Source organism: Manis javanica, chromosome 2 (genome assembly GCF_040802235.1).
Source record: "Manis javanica isolate MJ-LG chromosome 2, MJ_LKY, whole genome shotgun sequence".
Taxonomy (NCBI): Eukaryota; Metazoa; Chordata; class Mammalia; order Pholidota; family Manidae; genus Manis; species Manis javanica.
In genome coordinates this window covers 199,135,694-199,157,704 of record NC_133157.1, presented here as the reverse complement: position 1 = coordinate 199,157,704, position 22,011 = coordinate 199,135,694, and the positions used below count along the sequence as shown (strand labels likewise).

Sequence of the window (22,011 nt, the reverse complement as noted above, 5' to 3'; positions counted from 1 at the left end):
CACTGGAATATATATCACCCTTACAGTTAAACCACATCTTAACCATCACTGGGCATTTTTTTTTTAAGTTACACATTTTTCAGGTGAAAATTACCTGTATTAGTTTAAGTTTATTTGATTACAAATACTGTTGAATTATGGACTGCTTAGTTGAATAATCCCAATGGAGTAAAATTGTCCATTTAGATATAACCTTAAATATATTTCCTCACAATGTATTTCTGTAAAAGACATAAAATTAGCTATGTAATATTGAGTCATCCTTTCAAAAGACAATCATATGTAGTGCTCATGGAGGTTTCTGATAAGCCGGGATGTTTACAGTGTTCCAGATTGCTTTCAGGATTTTTTCTTCTCTTGATATTAATTATTCTGGGTAAATTTGCATATGTTGTTTCTTTTGTATACCATCAGGAGAGGATTCATCTGAATCTTGCAAGACTTAGTAAAACACCCACTTATGCAAGGCAGTCTATTTGGTGCTGGGGACACTTTTTTTTGGAGGGGGGAGAATGTAGTCATAACAGGGCGATCACAGCACAGTGGGATCATTTTATGAAAGCAGAAGTATGCTGTACAAAGTAGGGGCACTTAACGTGGACTTGGGGAACCTGAAAAGATTCCAGGAAGAAGAGACTTCTGAGCTAAGCCCTGAAAGATGACCAGTACATGTCTAACCTTTCTCTTGCTGGCCATGTATGTATATTAGTCCTGCTGTACTAATTCAGGCTTGTGGTCTACCCACCTCCTGTTCTTTCCTTAATCAGCATTGGTAAATAGCATTGTACCAACAGGCAGGTTATGAGAAGGCATGACTGCCATATTTGGTTCCCAACTTAAAGATCTCAACTGTAATTTATCTATTAACTTTTCTAAACCTTTTAAAAGTCCTGCATGTTCTTGGCTTATATCACATTTTGATAGTAGAATTTTATAATTTAAAATACTTAAAATAGCAGAGAACATTTTATTTTTAATTTAACCTTCACTTTCTACCTTCAAATTTTGTTGTTTTCAGAGGAAAAGTCATTGAAGCAATCACATTCATAGACATTTTACATTAAGGTGTAAGACTGATTATGACTTTCCCAGAAGATTTTTCTGCATTCTTAGTACTTGTTAGGTTCTTGATGGTCCTAGGTGTACTATAAAGGATAATGAGTTGGTCAGTGTGTCTTGGGTACTACCAGTTAATAGGGTAGTTGGTTTTGGTTACCATTTTTTTATCAATTACATATTTTTGTTTGTTTAATTTGGAGTTTTCGTTCTTAATATTATGTTGTAATCCCATCTCAGAAATGTAATGGAGGGGAAGTGTGAACAGGACTCAGTGTCTGAGTGTTGTGAGGAGGGCTGGGGTTTGCTCCCGTCCCAGCTACATTGGGCTGTGTTCGGAGAAATTTTTGGTTGTCACCACTTGGGGGTGTGCTACTAGTATCTAGTGGGTAGAGGGCATAGGTGCTGCGAAACACCCTACAGAAACAGGGCAGCCCCCAGCACAGGTATCTGGCCCAAATGTCAGTAATGCCCAGGTTGAGAAACCCTGGCCTAAATGGAATGTGGATTTATATATGCGGGGAATGAGAATCTAGGACTGTGATAATTTACCATAGGCATTTGAAAAAGAAAAGTGTAAATAGGAATTCGTATGACAGATGCCAGCAAGTAGGTTTTATTGACGTTTTCAGTCATTTGCCTTTAGTTTACAAAGTTTTTGGTTTGTCAGGTGGTGATATAAGGCCATCAAAATATTGGTGTAATTTAGAGATAAACTATAATGGCATTTTTTTAATAAATCAATGAAGTTTATCCAGGACAAATACAAAATAATGCTTATTTCCAAAATTAATGAATCTTGTCGCTAAGGATGGACAAGAGCCTCAACTGCCAGAGTAGCATTCAAAGAAGCACTTTTTTTTGGTGGGTGGGAAGGGCACAAACAAGTAGAAGTCACACTATTGCAGTGAATCTTGCAAAATGACCTGTGAAGTTAATAACAAATACTGTTGGCGAAAAGTAGAGTATCTGTGTTGTTCCCTTTACAAAAACGACTGTTGGATAATACTGTGTTATGTCAACTATGTACAATATGTAAATATACTATTAAATGTGCAGGTTACTAGATAGACAATCAATTTAATAGTTGATGTGCACAGAAACATTGATTCTTAGCATACAGTTGTCCCTTGAACAATGTGCGGGTTAGGATTGCCAGTCCATCATGCAGTGAAAATCTGCAGGTTTTTTTAACTGTCCACAAACTTAAGTACTAATAGCCTACTGGTTGGCCAGAAGTCTTACTGATAATATAAACAGTCGATTAACACTGTAAATCAAAACCATATACATATATGTTTTTCTTGTGTTAACAAGTGCTGGGTGATTTTTTTGTTCATCATAGAAAAATCCATGATTCCAGAGAAGAGTGTTTTTATTTAACAGTTACTTTGTGAGCTATGATATAGACTGAAACAGTGTGTTGGGATTGGTACTGAAAGAATACAATTGTGTTTTGAGCAGGAAAAGGGCATTGCTACTGCAGTGCCAACACGCACTACTTTATTTACAGGATACAGCTTCATTAGCTTTAGGATTCTCTGCTCTTCCCCTACTTTGTCCATACCTGAATATCCATGCAATTGGAATACATTTTTAAATCCATGGTATTGTAATAATTAAAATTGGTAGCCCTCTTTCCTTTGTTACTTGGTGGATTATTAGACTTGATGAGATAGTGTTATTTGCTTTCTAATCTTAATTTAGTGTGGAAGGAAATAGTGAAAATAATAAAATTAAATTTCAATCTCTGAGTATTTTTCTTTAGAATATGCTGAATGAAAAATCTGTGGCAGGAGATTATCTGACCCTGCTTTTCTTTACTGTCAGTGAGGGGAAAGATGCCTGCATGAATCTTTGACATGAGAGAAGAGATTATATTTTTATACTTTTTTATGACAGAGTCAATACCAATAATAGCTATTTTCATTCCTTGAAATAATTTTGCTAAAGTGGCATGTTTTAGCTAAACGTGTAATAACCTTAGTTTTACAGTATTACTTGTGAGTAAAAATATCAGTTTTCAGCATTGAGATTATAAAACTGGAGTAAGAGTAGAGTATTCCCACTTTACTAATCCTTGATACTTTTGATTTATTAGAGGAAAAAGTTGATGAGATTGCTATGCATATTATAAAAATTACCTCCAAATATCATAGTAGGATATTTAGCTTAATGAAATCAGGGGTTAGAATTAGTCCCCAGAATTCCCCTAATTGAAATAATAACTTCTAGGTATTGGACAGAGATTTAATAAGCAATTTAATAAGCAATCTCCATAATTTTGGGGTCTGTTTCTTTTGTATATGTAGGATCATCTGATAGTAACAAAATACTTGCTGCTTTTCCTTATGGTCTAAAGTCTAAGCAAGGAGCTTCTAATTTAGAAGGAGATGAGAAAAGAAGCTTCCTAGATATGTTACCTATTCCAATCCAAGTCATCTGTCTCCAGGCTGTATATTTAAACGCTGGAGATAGATGCAGATCATCTCTGTCACAGATACACAGCATTTTTGTTTTTAATTTTATTAAAACTTTTATTTATGTAATTAAAATTAGGATAACAACTTTTTAAAAATTTGGAATTGGTAGTGCTCATGAATGTCAGTGTCCATTAAATGCTCTGCAAATGATACAAGTTTGAGACTCACTATTTCAATGCTTGTCTGAAATAAAGCAAATTTTAGGAGGAAAATCGAATGACAACTTCTGAACTTCCTCCTCCCCCTTCTTCAGCGTTAGCCTGAGGGTTGTTTTCTGTGTGGGGAATCCACATTTGCTCATTGGTCTAGAACTCTTGTCACTTATACTGTGATCCTTGTTACTGCTCCTCCTCTTCTGACCATCTTGTTAGGTTTTCTAACATGTTTTTTTAAGTGAAAACTGACTTTTTCATTTATCTCTGGAATATTAGCACCTGAAGGCACAATAGAGATAATTGATTCCAATTTCAAAACTTAGCAAAGAAACACACAAAGTTTTATTTGTGAAGGATTTATATCTGGTCTCTGTTTTAACTCTTAAAATGTCAGATTTCTCCAAAAGGTAATCATTGCTATTTTACTATTATTTACTGTTGTGATAAGCATTAAATCAAATCATTTTTCATTTGACATAAATTAAAAATGAGATGACTTTAAAACTGTATTTTAAAGAGCACTTTGGTTATTTGCAGGTTTCCCTCTGCTTTATTGTAGTTAATGTCAAAGCCAAAATTGTAATTCAGGTCTCTTTTCTCAGTCTGCAACTAGTCTTTTTTACTGTTTTGTTTCGCAAGATAAGAAGCCATGCCTTTGACTCTGAAGCCACATTTCTTGTGATTATCAATAGACATGGTTCTTCACTTTGAAGACCCAGAAAACTATACAGGATTACCCAGATATTTTTTTAGGGAATGTTAAGCATTTGAGTAGACCCAGGAATGCTGGCTATTACTGTGTGTCATATCTGCTTCTCTCCACTACACTGTCAGCTGCAGGAACCTTTTCTGTTTTCATCGCATTTTGCTGGACAACACCTGAAAGTCTGGCACTTTTAGCTCAGAATAAATACTTACCCTGTGATTATATGAAGGGATGAATGTATGAATTTGCTGTTTAAGATTCTGCCCCCAAATATAAGGAGGAAGCATCTGTAAGCTATTTGTAGTGCCTTTGTCTAACCAAGTATGGTAATCTTTTCCGTAAGGAAAAGATATATATGTTTATATCCTTGATGATGGAGGAGGGTTTTGTTGTCATTAAGGTGATATTACCTAGTTTGAAAATGCTTTGAAACATTGCAAATACTCTGGTTAAGTTTAGCTTTTAAAACAGGTATTGTTTGATCTACTTTTGGTACATTCTCAAAAGCTTTGGCATATGCTGCTATTTTAGTATCTGTGGACACTGCAGTGAGGGACAATTTTTTTTAATTGGGTTGGGGGAGAAATAATCTGAAGCAAGTTCGGGGAAAGTAAAACAAAGATAACCCTTCCCTAGATAGTTATTTATGCTTCCCTAGATGTTTGTTTTTTTATAGTTGTACAGTTTATTTCTATCATTGTAGCCCATAGAGGTTAATTCTATTTCAAACATCTGGCAGGATCCTGCCTGCCAACTGCAAGAGAGAATTATTTTGTAGCCTTCCAACATTTTTCTGTAGTAATCGTCTTAATTTTTAGTGATTTTTACTCCCCGTCCCCCATACACTGTATTTCTCTTCCTCTTTAATCCAAAAGGTCCTCCATAGAGAAGCATCTTAAGGAGCTTCAGAGTACATAATGATGACTGATTAAACATGCTCAGTAATGTCTTCTAGAGACCTTTGCATAAAAACTCTAAAAGTTAGCAGGATTACTGAGTTGCTTGAGGATTGTTTTTAGTGTATGACTGTAGAGTTGTATACCTCCAAGGTACACTTGTAACATAGCAGAATATGATTTATGCCAGGCATATTTTTGTTCTTGGGTAGTTTTTTGATTACCAGTTCAATTTCATTGCTGATAATTGGTCTGTTTAGATTTTCTGTTTCTTCCTTGGTCAGTCTTGGAAGGTTGTATTTTTCTAGGAAGTTGTTCATTTCTTCTAGGTTTTCCAGCTTATTAGCATATAGATTCTCACAGTATTCTCTAATAATTTCTGTGGGGCGTGTCATGATTTTTCCTTTTTCCTTTCTCATCTCTGATTCTGTTGATGTGTATAGATTCTCTTTTTCTCTTAATAAGTCTGGCTAGGGGCTTATCTATTTTGTTTATTTTCTCAAAGAACCAGTTCTTAGTTTCATTGATTGTTTTCTATTGTTTTATTCTTCTCAATTTTATTTATTTCTTCATGATCTCTATTATGTCCCTCCTGCTGACTTTGGGCCTCATTTGTTCTTCTTCCAATTTCAAGAATTGTGACTTTAGACTATTCATTTGGGATTGTTCTTTCTTCTTTAAATAGGTTTGGATTGCTATATACTTTCCTCTTAGAACTGCCTTCGCTGCATGCCACAGAAGTTGGGGCTTTGTGCTGTTGTTGTCATTTGTTTCCATATATTGCTTGATCTCTATTTTAATTTGGTCATTGACCCATTGATTATTTAGGAGCATGTTGTTAAGCCTCCATGTGTTTGTGAGTCTTTTTGTTTTCTTTGTACAATTTATTTCTAGTTTTATACCTTTGTGGTCTGAGAAGTTGGTTGGCGAAATGAATTTACTGAGGCTCTTTTTGTGGCCTAGTATGTGGTCTATTCTGGAAAATGTTCCATGTGCACTTGAGAAGAATGTGTATCCCGCTGCCTTTGGGTGTAGAGTTCTATAGATGTCTGTTAGGTCCATCTGTTCTAGTATGCTGTTCAGTGCCTCTGTATCCTTACTTATTTTCTGTCTGGTGGATCTGTCCTTCACGGTGAGTGGTGTATTGAAGTCTCCTAGAGTGAATGCATTGCCTTCTATTTCCCCTTTTAATTATATTAGTATTTGTTTCACATATGTGGGTGTTCCTGCGTTGTGAGCAGAGATATTTATAATGGTTATATCTGCTTGTTGGATTGACCCATTTATCATTATATAATGTCCTTCTTTGTCTCTTGTTACTTTCTGTGTTTTGAAGTCTGCTTTGTCTGATACAAGTACTGCAACTCCTGCTTTTTTCTCTCTGTTAGTTGCATGAAGTATCTTTTTCCATCCCTTCACTTTTAGTTTGTGTATGTCTTTGGGTTTAAAGTGAGTCTCTTGTAGGCAGCATATAGATGGGTCTTGTTTTTTTATCCATTCAGTGACTCTATGTCTTTGGATTGGTGCATTCAGTCCATTTACATTTAGGGTGGTTATCGATAGATATGTACTTGTTGCCATTGCAGGCTTTAGATTCGTTGTTACCAAGGGTTCAAGGTTAACTACCTTACTATCTAAGAGTCTAACTTAACTCAGTTAGACAAACACAATCTAAAGGTTCTTTTCTTTTTCTCCTTTTTCTTCCTCCTCCATTCTTTATATATTAGGTATCGTATTCTGTATTCTTTGTCTATCCCTTGATTGACTTTGGGGATAGTTAATTTAATTTTGCATTTGCTTACTAATTACCTGTTCTACTTTCTTTACTGTGGTTTTATTACCTCTGGTGACAGCTATGAAACCTTAGAAACACTTCCATCTATAGCAGATGCTCCAAAATAGACTGTAAAGATGGTTTGTGGGAGGTAAATTCTCTCAGCTTTTGCTTATGTGGAAATTGTTTAATCCCTACTTAAAATTTAAATGATAATCTTGCTGGATAAAGTAATCTTGGTTTGAGGCCCTTTTGCTTCATGGCATTAAATACATCATGCCACTCCCTTCTGGCCTCTAAGGTTTCTGCCGAGAAGTCTGATGTTAGCCTGATGGGCTTTCCTTTGTATGTGATCTTATTTCTCTCTCTAGCTGCTTTTAACAGTCTGTCTTTATCTTTGATCTTTTCCCTTTTAATTACTATGTGTCCTGGTGTTGTCTTCCTTGGGTCCCTTGTGTTGGGAGATCTTTTGATCTCCATGGCCTGAGAGACTATCTCCTTCCCCAGATTGAGGAAGTTTTCAGCAACTACCTCCTCAAAGACACTTTCTATCCCTTTCTCTCTCTCTTCTTCTTCTAGTATCCCTATAGTGTGAATATTGTTCCGTTTGGATTGGTCACAGAGTTCTCTCAATATTCTTTCATTCTTGGAGATCCTTTTTTCTCTCTGTGCCTCAGCTTCTTTGTATTCCTCTTCGCTAGTTTCTATTTCATTTATCGTCTCCACCATATCCAACCTGCTTTTAATACCCTCCATCATGCTCTTCAGTGACTGGATCTCCAACCAGAATTCATTCCTGAGTTCTTGGATATCTTTCTGTACCTCAATTAGCATGTTAATGATTTTTATTTTGAACTCTGTTTCAGGAAAAGTCACAAGGTCCATGTCATTTAAATCTTTCTCCAGAGTTACATTAATTTTACTCTGTACCAGGTTCCTTTGGTGTTTCATATTTGTGTATGGCGCCCTCTAGTGTTCAGAGGGTCTACTCTCTAGCTGCTCAGCACCTGAAGCAATGTCGGGGGTCGCAGAGGAGCAGTATTGGTGCCTGGGGGGAGGAAAGAGCTGTTTCCTGCTTCTTGACTGCTATGCCTGTCTCCACTGCCTGAACCAGTGGGCCGAGCACACAGGTATAAGCTTTTGTCCCAGAGCCGTCGGATATGGATCCCTGCTTTCCACAAGTGACCAGAATCCGAGTCTCCCCAGGAATCCTCCTGTCCCAGCTTTTCAACCCCATAATCAGAAGAGTATGATGAAAGCAACATGAAATGTAGGTTTGTGCTCCCAGTGCAGATCTCTGGAGCTAGGTATTCAGCAGTCCCAGGCTTTCCATTCCCTGCCTGTTCCATTTCTCTTCCTCTTGCCGGTGAGCTGGGGTGGGGGAAGGGTCTTGCTGAGCCACAGCTTTGGTACGTTACCTGTTCCTTGAGGTCTGCTCTTTTGTCCAGGTATATGAAGTCTGGTGCCGTCCTCTTTCCTGTTGCTCTCTCAGAATTAGTTGCACCAACTATATTTTCTAATTGTGTACAGTTTTAGGAGGAAGCCTCTGTCTCTTCTCTCACACTGCTATCTTTGATCCAGTGTCAAGTCACAGGTTTTTCTAACCTCAGATTTATTGTGGCTGCCATGAGGATTTCTGCTTCATTATTTTCTCAGCACAGAACACCGTATACTTTATCCTATGAAAATAAGTTTGGACAAAGCAGAGTATGTAGGGAGAGAGATGGGAACAAGAAAGGTGTAGATAGGGAGAGTGTAGTTTTAAGTACTTTTTCGCTCATTTAATAATCCATAGGAAGTAATTTGCCCTTCCTAACCTTTTCTATAACTCCCATCTTTTTTGCAAACTTGCCCTTCTGTAGCTGGTAGTTCAGGATATTTACTCTTAAAGGGTTGTGTCTTCAAGCTTTCTTCTTATAGCATCTTTAATACTGATTTTCTGATCCAAATAGCCTTGATGTTTGAAGTTAAAGGAAACTGTCTTTGGACAGTTGAGGTTGTCAGAGTGAATCATCCCGCTAAGCAATAGATAGCCTATTATAAAGCTGTTGCTCTTTGTAACTGAGTTTGGTTACCTCACTTGGGTGGCCGTATTTCCAGTCACCTGTAACCAGTCCCTGGCATAAGTTGGCAGTCCTGCTCACTCCTCCTTCCCATCCCCACCCCCATTCTCAGTGTTGTTTTTAAAGTCACCTATTTGGGAGGGGCAGGGAGCTTCTTTCTTTCTTTCAGAGTTATAAATGGAATCAGGAGATAGAAACTTATATAGTACAATGCAATTATGTTGTTATATATACAGTAATAATAGAACACTCGAGATTACCTTTTCTTGAAATCTAATTTCTGTAGCTTGTCTCTTTCTTTATTGAATCTGTTCTTTATTGTACTGAATATAATTAGCTTATAGTTTTAGTTTCTAAGAAGTATTATTTTCCTTTTGTAATCCTTTTCCATGGTAGGTTGTTTTTTGATTATATTCATCAGTTCATACAAATTTTATTTCATGAAATGGATGTTAGAAATTCATAGATTATCTTTTTTTGTAGTAAGAGTACAACCTCTAATCTCTTTAACTGTTTTCTTGATTCCTCCCTACTCCCAGTATAGAGGTGGAAAAAGGGGGTATTTACACAATACTTGGCAACCAAGTCAGAGATCAAATTTTGCAAAAACTTTTCCTTTGACTGAGATAAGTACCATAACCTCTGGATTCTGAATAGCATTTCTGAATAATAGGTGATAGTGAGAACCTACTGAATTCTTGAGCTTAGTAAGAACCAAGATCATGTAGTGAATGATTTCATTTAATCCTTTTAACTGCCTTATGAGGTGACACTGTTTTTTCTCCCATTTTACAACAGAGAGGACTTAGGCTGAGATGATTTGTTGTTGGTTACATACCTAATGTGTGATAAAGATGATGTCGTCTAAGTAATTTGGTACCGATTCTATTCCCTGCCCCCACAATTTAAGCTCACTGGTACCTAGGCTGTTTGGTAACCCTGGTAAATGTAGGCAAGTTAGCCAGCAGTAGAAGGAGTTTGTACATATTCCTTTAATATCATAGTATTGCACAATTCTTTTGCTGAAGAACATGGAAAATAAGGACAAGAATAAGTAAGGAATCAAAATTCATTTATGATCTCACTCCCTGGAGAACTATTGCCATTACCAATTTAGCATATTTTTTCCCAGTCTTTTTCCTTACGAGGAGGGAGCAACCCATTTTGTTTACATACTGGCATTTATGTGGTTTATAGTTATACATTCTGCTTTTTTTCCTCTTAGCATCTTATGAACATTTTCCCATGCCATTTAAATTTTTTAGAAACATTCTAAATGCCTTAGAGAAAACAAAGTTGAGAGCTGCTTCGAACGTAGGTGACTGTGAACTGAGTGTGGAGAAATGGTCAAAGTGTGCCTGTCACTGAAAGAGAAAACATACAAAGTAGTAGGCTTGGAGGGTGGGATGAATAAAGTCAGTATCTGTCTTTATGGTGTGTAGCGTTTATGGGACTTCCTCCTGCAAATGCTCACTAAGCAAAGAACCATCTGGATTGGAGGTGAATTTTTTAAATTGCCATCATTATGTGATTGGAATTTGAAAACACCCATTTTCTAGGTGAGGAAATTAAGGTTCAGAGAGAGAATTACCACCAGCTCTTTGGGCAACTATGTTGAAGAGGCACCTTTAGAAGGTGATGTCATTATACCTGCATCAGGCTCCCAGCACTGGTGGTACTCAATAAATGGTTTCAGAATGAACAGTTTTGTTTGTACGCTGCAAATGGTACCTCCCCAAAGTGATCATTTGTTCTCTGTTTTGAATATTTAGTGCATAGTACTGATGCATCCATTCCATTTGACTTTTTTGTACAACTGAAGTTTGAAGTGACAGGTAGCTGCTTACAGGGTGATACTCTTAGTTCATTTTGAAACTGTTAATTCATTAATTTTTCTTTACTTTTTTTGATAAATTGTACAGACTGTTTTGTGCAATATGAAAAATACTCATGAGACTATTCTCTCCTTGTTTTACATTTAAAAATCCAGGTTTATAGGAAAGGTAAATCAAGTGTGATTATTCTATTACAAAAATGTCTTCGGTTTCTCAAAAAATTGTGTAATAGTTTTCCTTTGAAACCTCCCATAGTAGGACTAAGTACTAGGGGAAGTTTTATCTACTTGAGATCTGATGTTTTTCTCCCTTTGAATAATATAAATGACTATGCTTCCCTTACAGTTTTGATTGCCAGAATGCCGAGACCAAATTTGTATATTTTAATCCAAATATCTATGGCTTGCTCAGGTCTCTACCTCACCTTCAGTGTCTACTTTCTGTATTCTAATTTATACTTTCCCTAGTCCTGATTTTATTCATTACTTTATGTTTTTCAATGCAAGGTATTTCATATCCTTTGTGAACATGGTAAGGTGGATATATATATAAAGTTTACAAATAATTGTAACCTTTCTAGTACAATGATGGCAATCACCTTTTTGAGACATTCCATTCTTTTAGAGTACTTTCAGTTAATTTTTGTGCCAGCATTAATCTAGTACATATATGTAGCAGTAAATGTGTATTACCTGTCTTCATGAAAGAGCCTGTTACTTTGTGAAATATATTTTTTCTATATCTAGAGAATCTCATTAGATCTCCTGACATACCATGCCTTTAATTGTAGTAAGAAGTAGTAGAAATTAGTAAGTTATTCTTTAAGTGAGAATTCTGCATGGTGACAGGTGAGAGGTTTGTGTCCCTTAGTCCCATCCAGGTGAATTCACTTGATATAAACTGATCTCAAGTGATGTAAAAATAACTTAGTAGTTGCTCTCCATTATCCACTTACATGAATCTATTTTCACGACCTAGGGTATAAATACATACATAGTTTTATTTTGTTTAAAATTCTCATAATGTTAAAGAAATAGGATCTCTTCTCTTTATTTCATGATTTTGTTAAGATAATAATAGGAATTTGTTACAGGATGTACAATTATTTTCTGTGAAGAATCCACTTTATTTTCATAGATTTTTTTGAGACATTTTAAAACCTCTCAAAAAATCTGAGTTCCAATAATTTTTGAAGTTTTTAAGTTTTGTAAGAGTGATTCTTCCTACCCCACATTTCCTATCTCCAGCTTCGCATTTGGAAGAAATTATTTTTCAGAATTCATAAACATATTAAAGAAGAAATTAAGCCACCCTGGACAAGTGAACTATTTAAAAAATATATTTCTGTAAAATGATTTAAAAGGCAGCATTTTGTTACTTTTTTTTAAATAGAACAGATTCATTTATAGGTAGAGTAGAATTTATATTGGATGCTTTATGTGAAAAATAGAACTGTTACCAAGATCTTTAAGCAGTCACAGGGGTAGCCTTGTTAACAGGTGCATTAATTGACAAACAGGCTGAAGATGTGATACAGACTGGGTGAAGAGAATATGGCAGTTTTAAGAAATGTGTATTCCATAGTTCTCTCCACCCAAAGTAGTCTTACTTAATTCTTTTTCCAAATGCACATTCTGTTTGCTCCAGTCTTCATCTGTAGCTTTGAACATTGCCTGAAATGTATTGCAGCTTGGCAAAAGTCTGATACGGAGAGGAAAGCACAGAATAGTTTGTCTTGTTAAATAATGGGACAGAGCCTTAGGGTTCAGGGTTCAGGGCCTCTGAGTGCTCACTTGTGTCTCTTGGTGTTACTGGGTAAAAAGCTTCTAATTATTTTCTAAAAGTCTTACTTAGGTTAGTCCTCCTACCAAAACAGATATATTTTGATGTATACCACTTACTTCCCTGTCATGTTTGTTGAAATCACTGATTTGTTTCAGAGTTGTGGGGTTCTGTTTATTTGTTTGCTTTTAAAGCTGTTTGCATTTCTTGATTGAGCTTAGTTTGTTTCTTTGCTGCAAAGAGCATGTACTAGATCTGGTCTCTATTTGTTCTCTCTTGATGTGTTTGTGCAAGCCATCTTTGATCTGAGCCAGTTCTTAGTTACAAAGTAGTCTGGCATAAGTTTCAAATAGTAACATAGAATGCAGTCTTTTAGGAGTTTGATTACATATTTGTGGTAATTATCATATTTGACATTTAAAAGTCTTTTAAGGTAGTTTTATCATTTAAAATCTTACAGTTAATGCTAAATTATTGGGTAATTTAGTGATGAAACATGCACAAGCTGTGGTATCTGAAAACCTAGAAATAAGTGTTTCTGTTGTATCTGTGTATTATACTTTATTGATTGAGAAATAATTTACACTTTACCAGTGAGATGAGGTGAAATTCTGTAAGTGGGTGGTTGCCTGGGTTTTGGAGTCAGAGAGTCTGAAGTCAGATTGAGTCCCACCACTTTACAAGCTATGGTAAACAGAGCTTCTAAAAGAATTTCAGTAATAATGATTAGCTCATTGGTGTTTTTGTGGGGAATAAAGTCCAATAACGTAGGTAGACCACTTAGTTGGGAGTCTGACATAGTAAGGTGCTCACTAAGTGCTAGTTTCTTTCCTGGTGCTTAGTGCTACCCTTTTCCTACAGGCTGTATCTGTATTTTTTAAAAATATAATTATAACATTTTAAAGTAATTTGGACTTATTTGATACAAAATCAAGTCATTAAATAAGACAGTAAGTCCATTAAGTTGTTCTCATTTTTAAATATCAATTTGGTTACTTTGTCCTTTAAAAAACACCTTTTTTTCTTAATCTGCCAGGCATATCTTGATTTTTAGACTTTGCTATACAGTTTTAACTTTCTGCTCATCCAATTCTAGCCAGCTGTGGCAATCTTTGTTCCTGTTTTTCAGTAAGAATTTGTATTACATGAGGGCTCATTTAAAATAATAAAATAAAAAAGATGATTTTAAAAATGAGGGTGAGGAATTGAAAGGAAAAGAATGTTGGTTCATTTTTCTCCTCAACTGTAAAGCTTCTAATCCATTGTCCTTCTCAGTGATCTTCAGAACTTAAATCTCAAATTTTGGTTGTTTGCCATTGTAATTCCAGATATAGCATTCAAATAAAAACATCATTTTATTTTCAGTGTTTTCATTTTTGGAGACAAAACAAGAGAAAGCCCAACAAATGTGGTAGATTTTTTAAAGGAATAGCTATTGGGCAGCCTGCCTTACTTAAGACAATTTTAGCTCTAGGCAATTTAAAATTGACTGTTTTGCAAAGAGGATATCTGGAAAAAGTGAACATGAATATACTGATGCCAAGCTTCAAACAGACTCAGTGTTGTAAACCAGGCTCTTTTGCTTAGGAGAGGCTTAACCAATTAAGACAGTTGTAGAGATTGAAGAGATTTATAAAACTTCAGCTCATTTTTATAATCCTTCCAAATTTTGTAGCACTGCCTCAATAGCATCTAAGTATATGTAGCTTTTGTATTAGTAATTTGAGTTGGCTTAGTAGTAACTACCAACTTGTCTTTGAAATTCATTTGCTGTGCACTGTTTCTCTTTAGTCAGCAGGTGTTTGCTTTTTAAACTAAGACGGTTTTTTAAAGGTTCTTTCCTACAGTTTTCACTACAGTATTCAGAATCCTTCTGTTGAATATTTTCATTAATTTTAAAATAGTTCCCTTCTAAAAACTTGTTCCCCTTACTATTCATATTGGGGAAATTCCCAGGGAGTATTTAGCTGTTAACTCATAAATGAATATCATTGGTTGAAATTGCTGCTAGGGCTCCTGTTAAATATGAGAACTTTAGAACAAAAATGAAAATGTGTTTGACCCTGGACCAACTCTATGAAGTTGCCACTAAATGCTTTTCTTACTTCATAGATCTGCATTAACTCAGCAGTAGGGAGTTATGGCACTTTATTTTGAGAAGCCTTTTTCTTTTCTTTCTTCTGTTGTGATTCTCCTTGTTCTGAGATGTGAGGTATCCTAGGGATAGGAATGAACCTTATCTCTACCTAGTTACATCTTCTACATCAACTTATTAAAACTCCAGCCCAGGAAAGAGAGGATGGCTGGGCATAAGAAGGCAAATAGCTCTATCCTCCACTTACCCTGATCCTGTGGCTAGGACAGTGCATCAGCATGGTTGGTCACAGCTCCTTCCACATAAGTGCAGAACTCCTCCCCTCCACTGTTACCTTAGTTTGTAGCTAAATTGGATCTTTCGTGTGTGTGTTACATACCTACCCCTAATGTAACTCCTTGGAGAGACTAGCATAGCCACAAAAGCAATGGCATTTGCCCAGGAGATTAGAATCTGGAATGGCCATTCCCTATTTCCTGTGTAAAATTGACTGGTGTGTTGCCATTGCATGATTTTTTTCCCCTTGTCTCTTCCATTGGCCAGAGGGTAAATTGGTGTCAGCTGGTATGGGGACTCAGCTCAGTTGATTAGTGGTGGCTGCTGGGGAGCATGGTTTTGAGATAGTGTAGCCATGCAGTCTGCTGTGCATTTCTTTGTTTCACCAGGACGTTTTTGCAGGGTTTGGAGTTGTACTGTTTGAAAAGTTGGGTTGGAAGAGTAGGGAAAACTGGATGAAGGGCGACAAGGGTCATGCATCTGTGTCAACATTAGAAGGATGACACAGACCTAAAAGTCTGCAGACATAAAGCAACTCGCTTGGCTTTTTGTGAGTTGTGTCTTGTTCCTTGGCTGGTATATAAGGGAAAAAAACCCACTTCTTTAAAAAAATTTTTTTTAATTGAATCAGTGACCTCTTCAAACTGTGCATTTACTGGAACTTTATATGAGTAGTCCTGAGGAGGACTGGGTCTCTGCACCCCAGCTATACTTTGGAGCTGTAGCATCTGCATTGCATCTTTTCATGGACCACCTGCAGTCTTTTTAAATCCTTTCTTTCTCTGGGTGATACCTCCAGGAGGGAATTTTTCTGTAAAGTTTTTTAATTTTTAAAGTTGGGGTGATAAGTCTAAACAAAGAGAATGTCTGGAAATTTCACATAGCATAGGCCCAGCACTTTTTTGTGTGTGTAATAGTGAAATTCCAGTTTATTGTAGATTTTCAGATTTTTCAAGAGCAATTTTATCAACCCACCTGTCATTGCTCTTTAACCCTGAAATTTTTATATTCATCTACAACATATTCAGGTCATATGAAAAGTTCTATGACCTTAATAATAAGTTTTTGTTAAGGCTTTCCAAAATGTTCTGTGTCATGGTTTTCTAAGCTGTAGAAGAGGAAAATGGTAATGCCCTGTGCTCCCTGCCTCAACCCCCAGCAATATAAAAGCTCATCTCTCCACTACTCAATCCCGAAAGTAAATTTGTTGGAGCAGTGGTAACTCCACCAGGCCACATGCCTCACGTCCTTGGAATAGCAGATTTATAATTTCTTTGTGTAGTAACAAGTGTTGAAAAAAGGCTGTGTGTGTCCATTTGAGGAAGGGTCTTAAAAATCTTTGTGATCCTGAATCTTGTTTTCTTTGTAAAACCATAGTGCTGTAACCAAGGAAATGACAGACATATAAGTTTACTTTTGCTGAAATCTGATTAAGAGTTTTAAAAGTGAAATGGTTAGATTCCAAGTTAAGCAGATACATAACATATTCAACATAGTTATGAACTCATTATAATAGAATAGGTTGGATATTATGTCGACTATAAAATTTTCTCGTATTATATATTTGATACTCTTTATTGGGCTATTATTGCTTTTTAAAAATGTTTTATTTATTGTCAGCTTGCACCTGTTTTTCTAGTAATTCTGCTTTAAGTTAATAATATATATTACAGTTATTAATTTGACAAAACTACAAATCATTCAACTTTTTCTTTCCATACATGGTGATTAAAATATAACTCTGTTCTAATGAAAAAATAGTATACATTACTTAACACAAAGAAACACACAGGCAAGAAAAAAGAGTTATTTTTTAAATTTAGCATATACAGCAGGGGGCACCAGATGAAGGCAAAAATGAATTCTTATATTTTAAATCAGCTACAGCTTGTATCTTGTTCATATTTAAATAATGTGGTAGTTGTTTCTCCATTAATTTTCTTGATGATTGTAATGTATCAGTTGTAAAAGCTGTGTTGAAGAAGATATTGGTAACTATTCTCCCTTATTCATTCATTTTAGTAATTACACAAATTTTTTCTTAAACATTTGCTGTTTTGGAATTTTAGAAAGGGAAATTACATTTAACAAATAATTTCTTGTTTAGACAGGCATTATTACTGTGTTTTTAATACCTTTTCTACAAAATACTTTTTCATCAGTAAAAAAAAGGAAAGACTAACTGATTTGAAATGACTTGAAAACTTAATTTTGTCTTCTTTATATGTGAACTGAATGAATTTTAAATCTGGAAGCCTTTCCCTTTAGCTAATAAATAGTTGTATAGAAATTTGTTTCCAAAACGGCTTGCTTTTAATATTGCTGGCATCATTAAATAGTTCTTCTTTTATCCCTTTCCTCCCCATCATCTAGTCCAATATCAGATGGAAATGATGCGGAGCCTTCGCCATGTAAATATTGATCACCTCCACGTGGGCTGGTACCAGTCCACATACTATGGCTCATTTGTCACTCGGGCCCTCCTAGATTCTCAGTTCAGTTACCAGCATGCCATTGAAGAATCTGTCGTCCTCATTTACGGTTAGTGAGAGTTTCCTTTATTATGCTTTCTTGCCTTAATATTATTACTACTATTTTTGCTTTCTGTCTTTTTACCTCTGAGCAGCCTGGCAGGCCTTCTCAAGTAAATACCAACCCTGTTTCTGCAGCAGCCTCAGCAGCAGCTAAGTCTAGACAGGGTTTCCTTCTTTCTGTTTATTTTTCTTGCTATCAGAGCCCTGATGTGTACGTTTTGGAATGCTGGAGTAGCTGCTTCATTTTTATTCCTCCATCTCCCCTCCCTCATTTGAAGGGGCTGGTGGAACTAGACCAGATGTCTAACAAACCCCAATTGCTGGAGTGTCTGGCTCGGTACGTGACTGACCAATCATAACACAGTGTGCCAAGTTCTTTTTTTTTTTTTTTTTTATACCTCTGACAGCAGCGTACAAAACCTGGACTGTTTCTTAGCACAAAGATTTTTTTCTTTTCGGCCTATTTAATGGTGTTTCCTCAAGCTCTCCAGACCAGATGTTCTGTGCTGTATCAGAACTGTAGGCAATTTAACAGCTTTATAGCCTTCCCTCTCCCCAAACACTCACAGTTTGCCATATCTGGCAGACTTGCATATAGTTTCCAGCTGAGAAGTAAATGTAACGTCCCGAGTATCTGTCAGAAAAAATACTAATGAATACGATCAATCTTATGAGCTGCCCCAAAATTGTTTCAGTATGTTAACAATTGGATTACAGTAAAGAACAAGTTGTTAAAGTGTACTTATATTGGCTGGAAACATTGCATCATCAGACCTTGATGAATTTTCCACTTGTTTCAATCTATTTTGGTTTTCATTTTATCACCTATTGCTAAAAGTTTCACTGTGTTAAGTTTCAGACAACATGAATGTTAACACAGGTTTCAGGCGAATATTGGCATGCTGGAGCCGTTATCATGCAGCAAGTGTTAAGCTCCCTTACTCATGGAGTGTTTGAGCAGTCAGTTTTGACAAAATTAGTTTCTCTGAAACTGAAAAGACACTTTTGTGATAGCACTTTGACTTCAGTGGTTTTTTTTTTTTAGAATCTGTTTTAAGTAAAAAATTAGAACAGTGATTTGGGATGGATAAATTTTGTTTGCAGGCTGTTCATTTAAATTAGTTGACTGAGGTGTGGTATATACAGTGAGTTTTCATTTAATATTCACCAATATTTCCTCCTAATTATACAAGGTTTGTATAAGATATATAGAACATATGATATACTTAATTTTCATCAAGGTAATTGGTTCTAGCTGAGGAATAGACTTGAAAATAACGGTATTTTGAATCTTCTTTTTTACTTTAGTGAGGAAGTTATTTTACCTATTATAAGTAGAATGATAGGTTCCTACCTTTTCACTTACTCTTTGCAATACTGGTCTGAATCTGCTTCAAATTATGTTCTGATTATTTATTTTGATCTTCATTTTACAAAAATTGTATGATAAGTAATAGAATGTGCCTACCAGTGCCTACTGTGCCTGTAAAATTCCTAGTAATTTATTTTTCTTTTCTTTATTTGAGATCCCATAAAAACTGCCCAAGGGTCTCTATCACTGAAAGCATACAGACTCACTCCTAAACTGATGGAAGTTTGTAAAGAAAAGGATTTTTCTCCTGAAGCGTAAGTGTTTTGGGCCTATGAGGCATATGGTAAAGGAATGGGTATTTTTCTTTTTAAGATTTTAGTTTGCCACATTTATTGAATCCTTGCTGGTGGTGTGTTAATGCTTTTGCCATGTGTATGGTAGAAGTCTTGTATGTGGCCAAGTGCCACTTGATTTCTCCCTTTCCTTGTTTAAACTGTTCCCTATGGAATGTCTCATCTGTTCTTCTCACCATGGGCGAATTCAGTTAGAATGGGAATTAATTAGCTACTGGAAGAAATAAATGATTAAATAAAGGGAGATGGAATGACTGATCAGCTGCTGTCAGGTTGTAAGCTCTCTGTCAGAATGGTTGTGAGCTGTATGTCTAATTTTCTGAACTCATATTTTTTGGGGGAGGGGGTGAGAAAGATAAACATTTTAAGAATTCAGTAAGGCATGTGGCTTTTGGGAAATTTGTGGATAACAAATATATAGAGAATTGTTAAAGCTGTTTTGTGATCTTACATAGTGGCTTGAAATAACTACATTACAATTTTTAAATATTCAGAATTCTTTCATTTTTCTGTTAATTATAGTTGATTATGTAGTTTTATTATTTTTATTTCTTATTAAATTGAAATTAGTGACTTTGGCTTTATGTAGCGCACAGATAATTCATTGTTTGCCATTTGGCCTCTAAAGAAATGAAGGTGCAAAGAATTTAAAAAGAAAAGCTAACTCATGAACAAGTCCTGGATGTGGTAGCTGTAACTAAACTATGGGACGTTGCATTCTTGCTGTGTTCTTGAACCATAGTACATGGAATATCCTGTGAATGTTCTGCTAGTTGTTAATCTCTTTAGTTCAGTTGGCTTTTAAAATTGAATTTTCCCAGGACTAGAGTATATTTCTTTTTTCTGGCTATTTTAAATATTTTGGATATAGGTTATATAGCATAACCTATGACATTTACCTTTTAGAATCAATATAATTTTGAAGACACCTAGTTCAAAAAAAGAATAGTTTATTTTGCCAAAAATCTAATTTTCTGGGCCTGTAACTCAAATGCAGATCATTTTCATTTATTCAAATCACTTGACTTATTTTGACTCTGTAAAATTCTAGTTTCCTTCCTTTTTTAAAGAGTGCTAATGAAATAAAGATCCTGGAAAGGGCCTGTGATTAGGGAAGATATATGAAATAGTCAATTTAACACTTACTTCTGACCACCAGACTAACGTATTTTTTGACATGCTTCATAGATTGAAAAAGGGAAATATCACCTTTGAGCACATGTTTGAAGAAGTGCCGATTGTAATTAAAAATTCACATCTGATCAATGTCTTAATGTGGGAGCTTGAAAAGAAGTCAGCTGTAGCAGATAAACACGAATTACTCAGCCTTGCTAGTAGGTAAGTGGCCCTATATAATGAAAAGTCCCTTTTTATTAGTTTCTGCAAAAGATTACTTAGACATTAACTTATGAAATAAGAAAATAAATTACTTACACACATTTTGAGGTTCTTAAGACATATGTAATAGCATGGTAGTTAGTACTTGTCCAGCCTTGCTAAGATCTGAGGAAAAATGCCAAACTGATAAAGTAAAACAGTGTTTGAATACTAATAGCCCTCATTGTACGAACCTTCTGGTGCCCTTGCTGTATCATTTTTGCTTTGATATGGTAAATGCCTAGGGGAGAAGTTTTTTTTTTATTTGTCTCAGCTTTATTTATTGTACACTGTCTTTAGAGGCTTATAGTATTATGTCTATATAGTTAAGAATTCTCAGGAGAAAAACAAAAATCCTTCTTTGTTTTACTTGTGGCACTTGCTCTTGTTCATATGCGTACTCTATTAGTAGTAATCTGCCAGTTTGGATTTTCAACTAAAATTAGAATTTTCTGAACCTGACACTGGCTTTGGCTGTCTTAGACAGCGGTGACATAATTTCCTCCATTGTGACCATGTTAGCTATCTAGTTGCTAAGATATTATTTATTATATTGGGAAAATGCTGACTGAGGTGTTCCAAAACATTATTTCCTTTATGGAATTAATATTTCTTTTCCCCTCATTTATTGCTCTTAACAGAAATATGAACAGAATTGTCTATATAGCTCCTCTTAAATGTTCTTTAAGCTGGATGTTAGTGACTTTGTGGTGGGAGAAGGCTGACAGTTGACATGTAGAATGAAATTAAATGGACAGAGTAGATAATCAATCAATTTGCATTTGTTCCTATGGCTGAAAGAAGCAAGGTGTTTTCTTAAGCAACCAGTTTGGAACAGAGACCCAATTATTTATCTGACTTCTAGTTATTCCAGAAAGAAGCTTGTACAAGAGAACATATAGACTTTGTACTTCTTTGATATAAGACAAGTGGGAAAATCCAGAAGCACCAGAGGAGCCCTTCTTCATGCTCTGGGATGAGTAGGACTGTGGTCGAAGTGCCACTTGCCATTGCGTGAATCCATCACAGAGGCCACCAGAAAGTCTTTATAGGGAGTAGAGATGGAAAGTGATGGTAAATGGAGTGTTTAGCAGTACATCCAGGTTGCAAGGCTGCTTGTCACCAAAGTGTGTACTGTTTGACTGCAGACACATACATTCATAATAGTCCCTTAATTTGTCTCTTTTAGAAGGTCATACTTTTCTTTACTGCTTTTACAAACACATTCTGCACATCTGTATTTAAAGCATTGAGCTAAGAACCATATTCACCATCAAGGTTACAATTTTATATATTTATAAGTATATATAGTTA

General features: G+C 35.6%; 1 protein-coding gene across 1 annotated transcript in view; it reads left to right on the top strand.

The window, feature by feature from the left end:
• The window catches only part of EIF3H (eukaryotic translation initiation factor 3 subunit H), a 101,503-nt gene that overhangs the window by 61,348 nt on the left and 18,144 nt on the right, over nt 1–22,011 (top strand). The window contains exons 3-5 of the mRNA XM_037010912.2: nt 17,495–17,662; nt 19,182–19,281; nt 20,509–20,658. Of these exons, the coding sequence (XP_036866807.1) occupies nt 17,495–17,662; nt 19,182–19,281; nt 20,509–20,658 (418 nt within the window). The remainder of the gene's footprint in view (nt 1–17,494; nt 17,663–19,181; nt 19,282–20,508; nt 20,659–22,011) is intronic.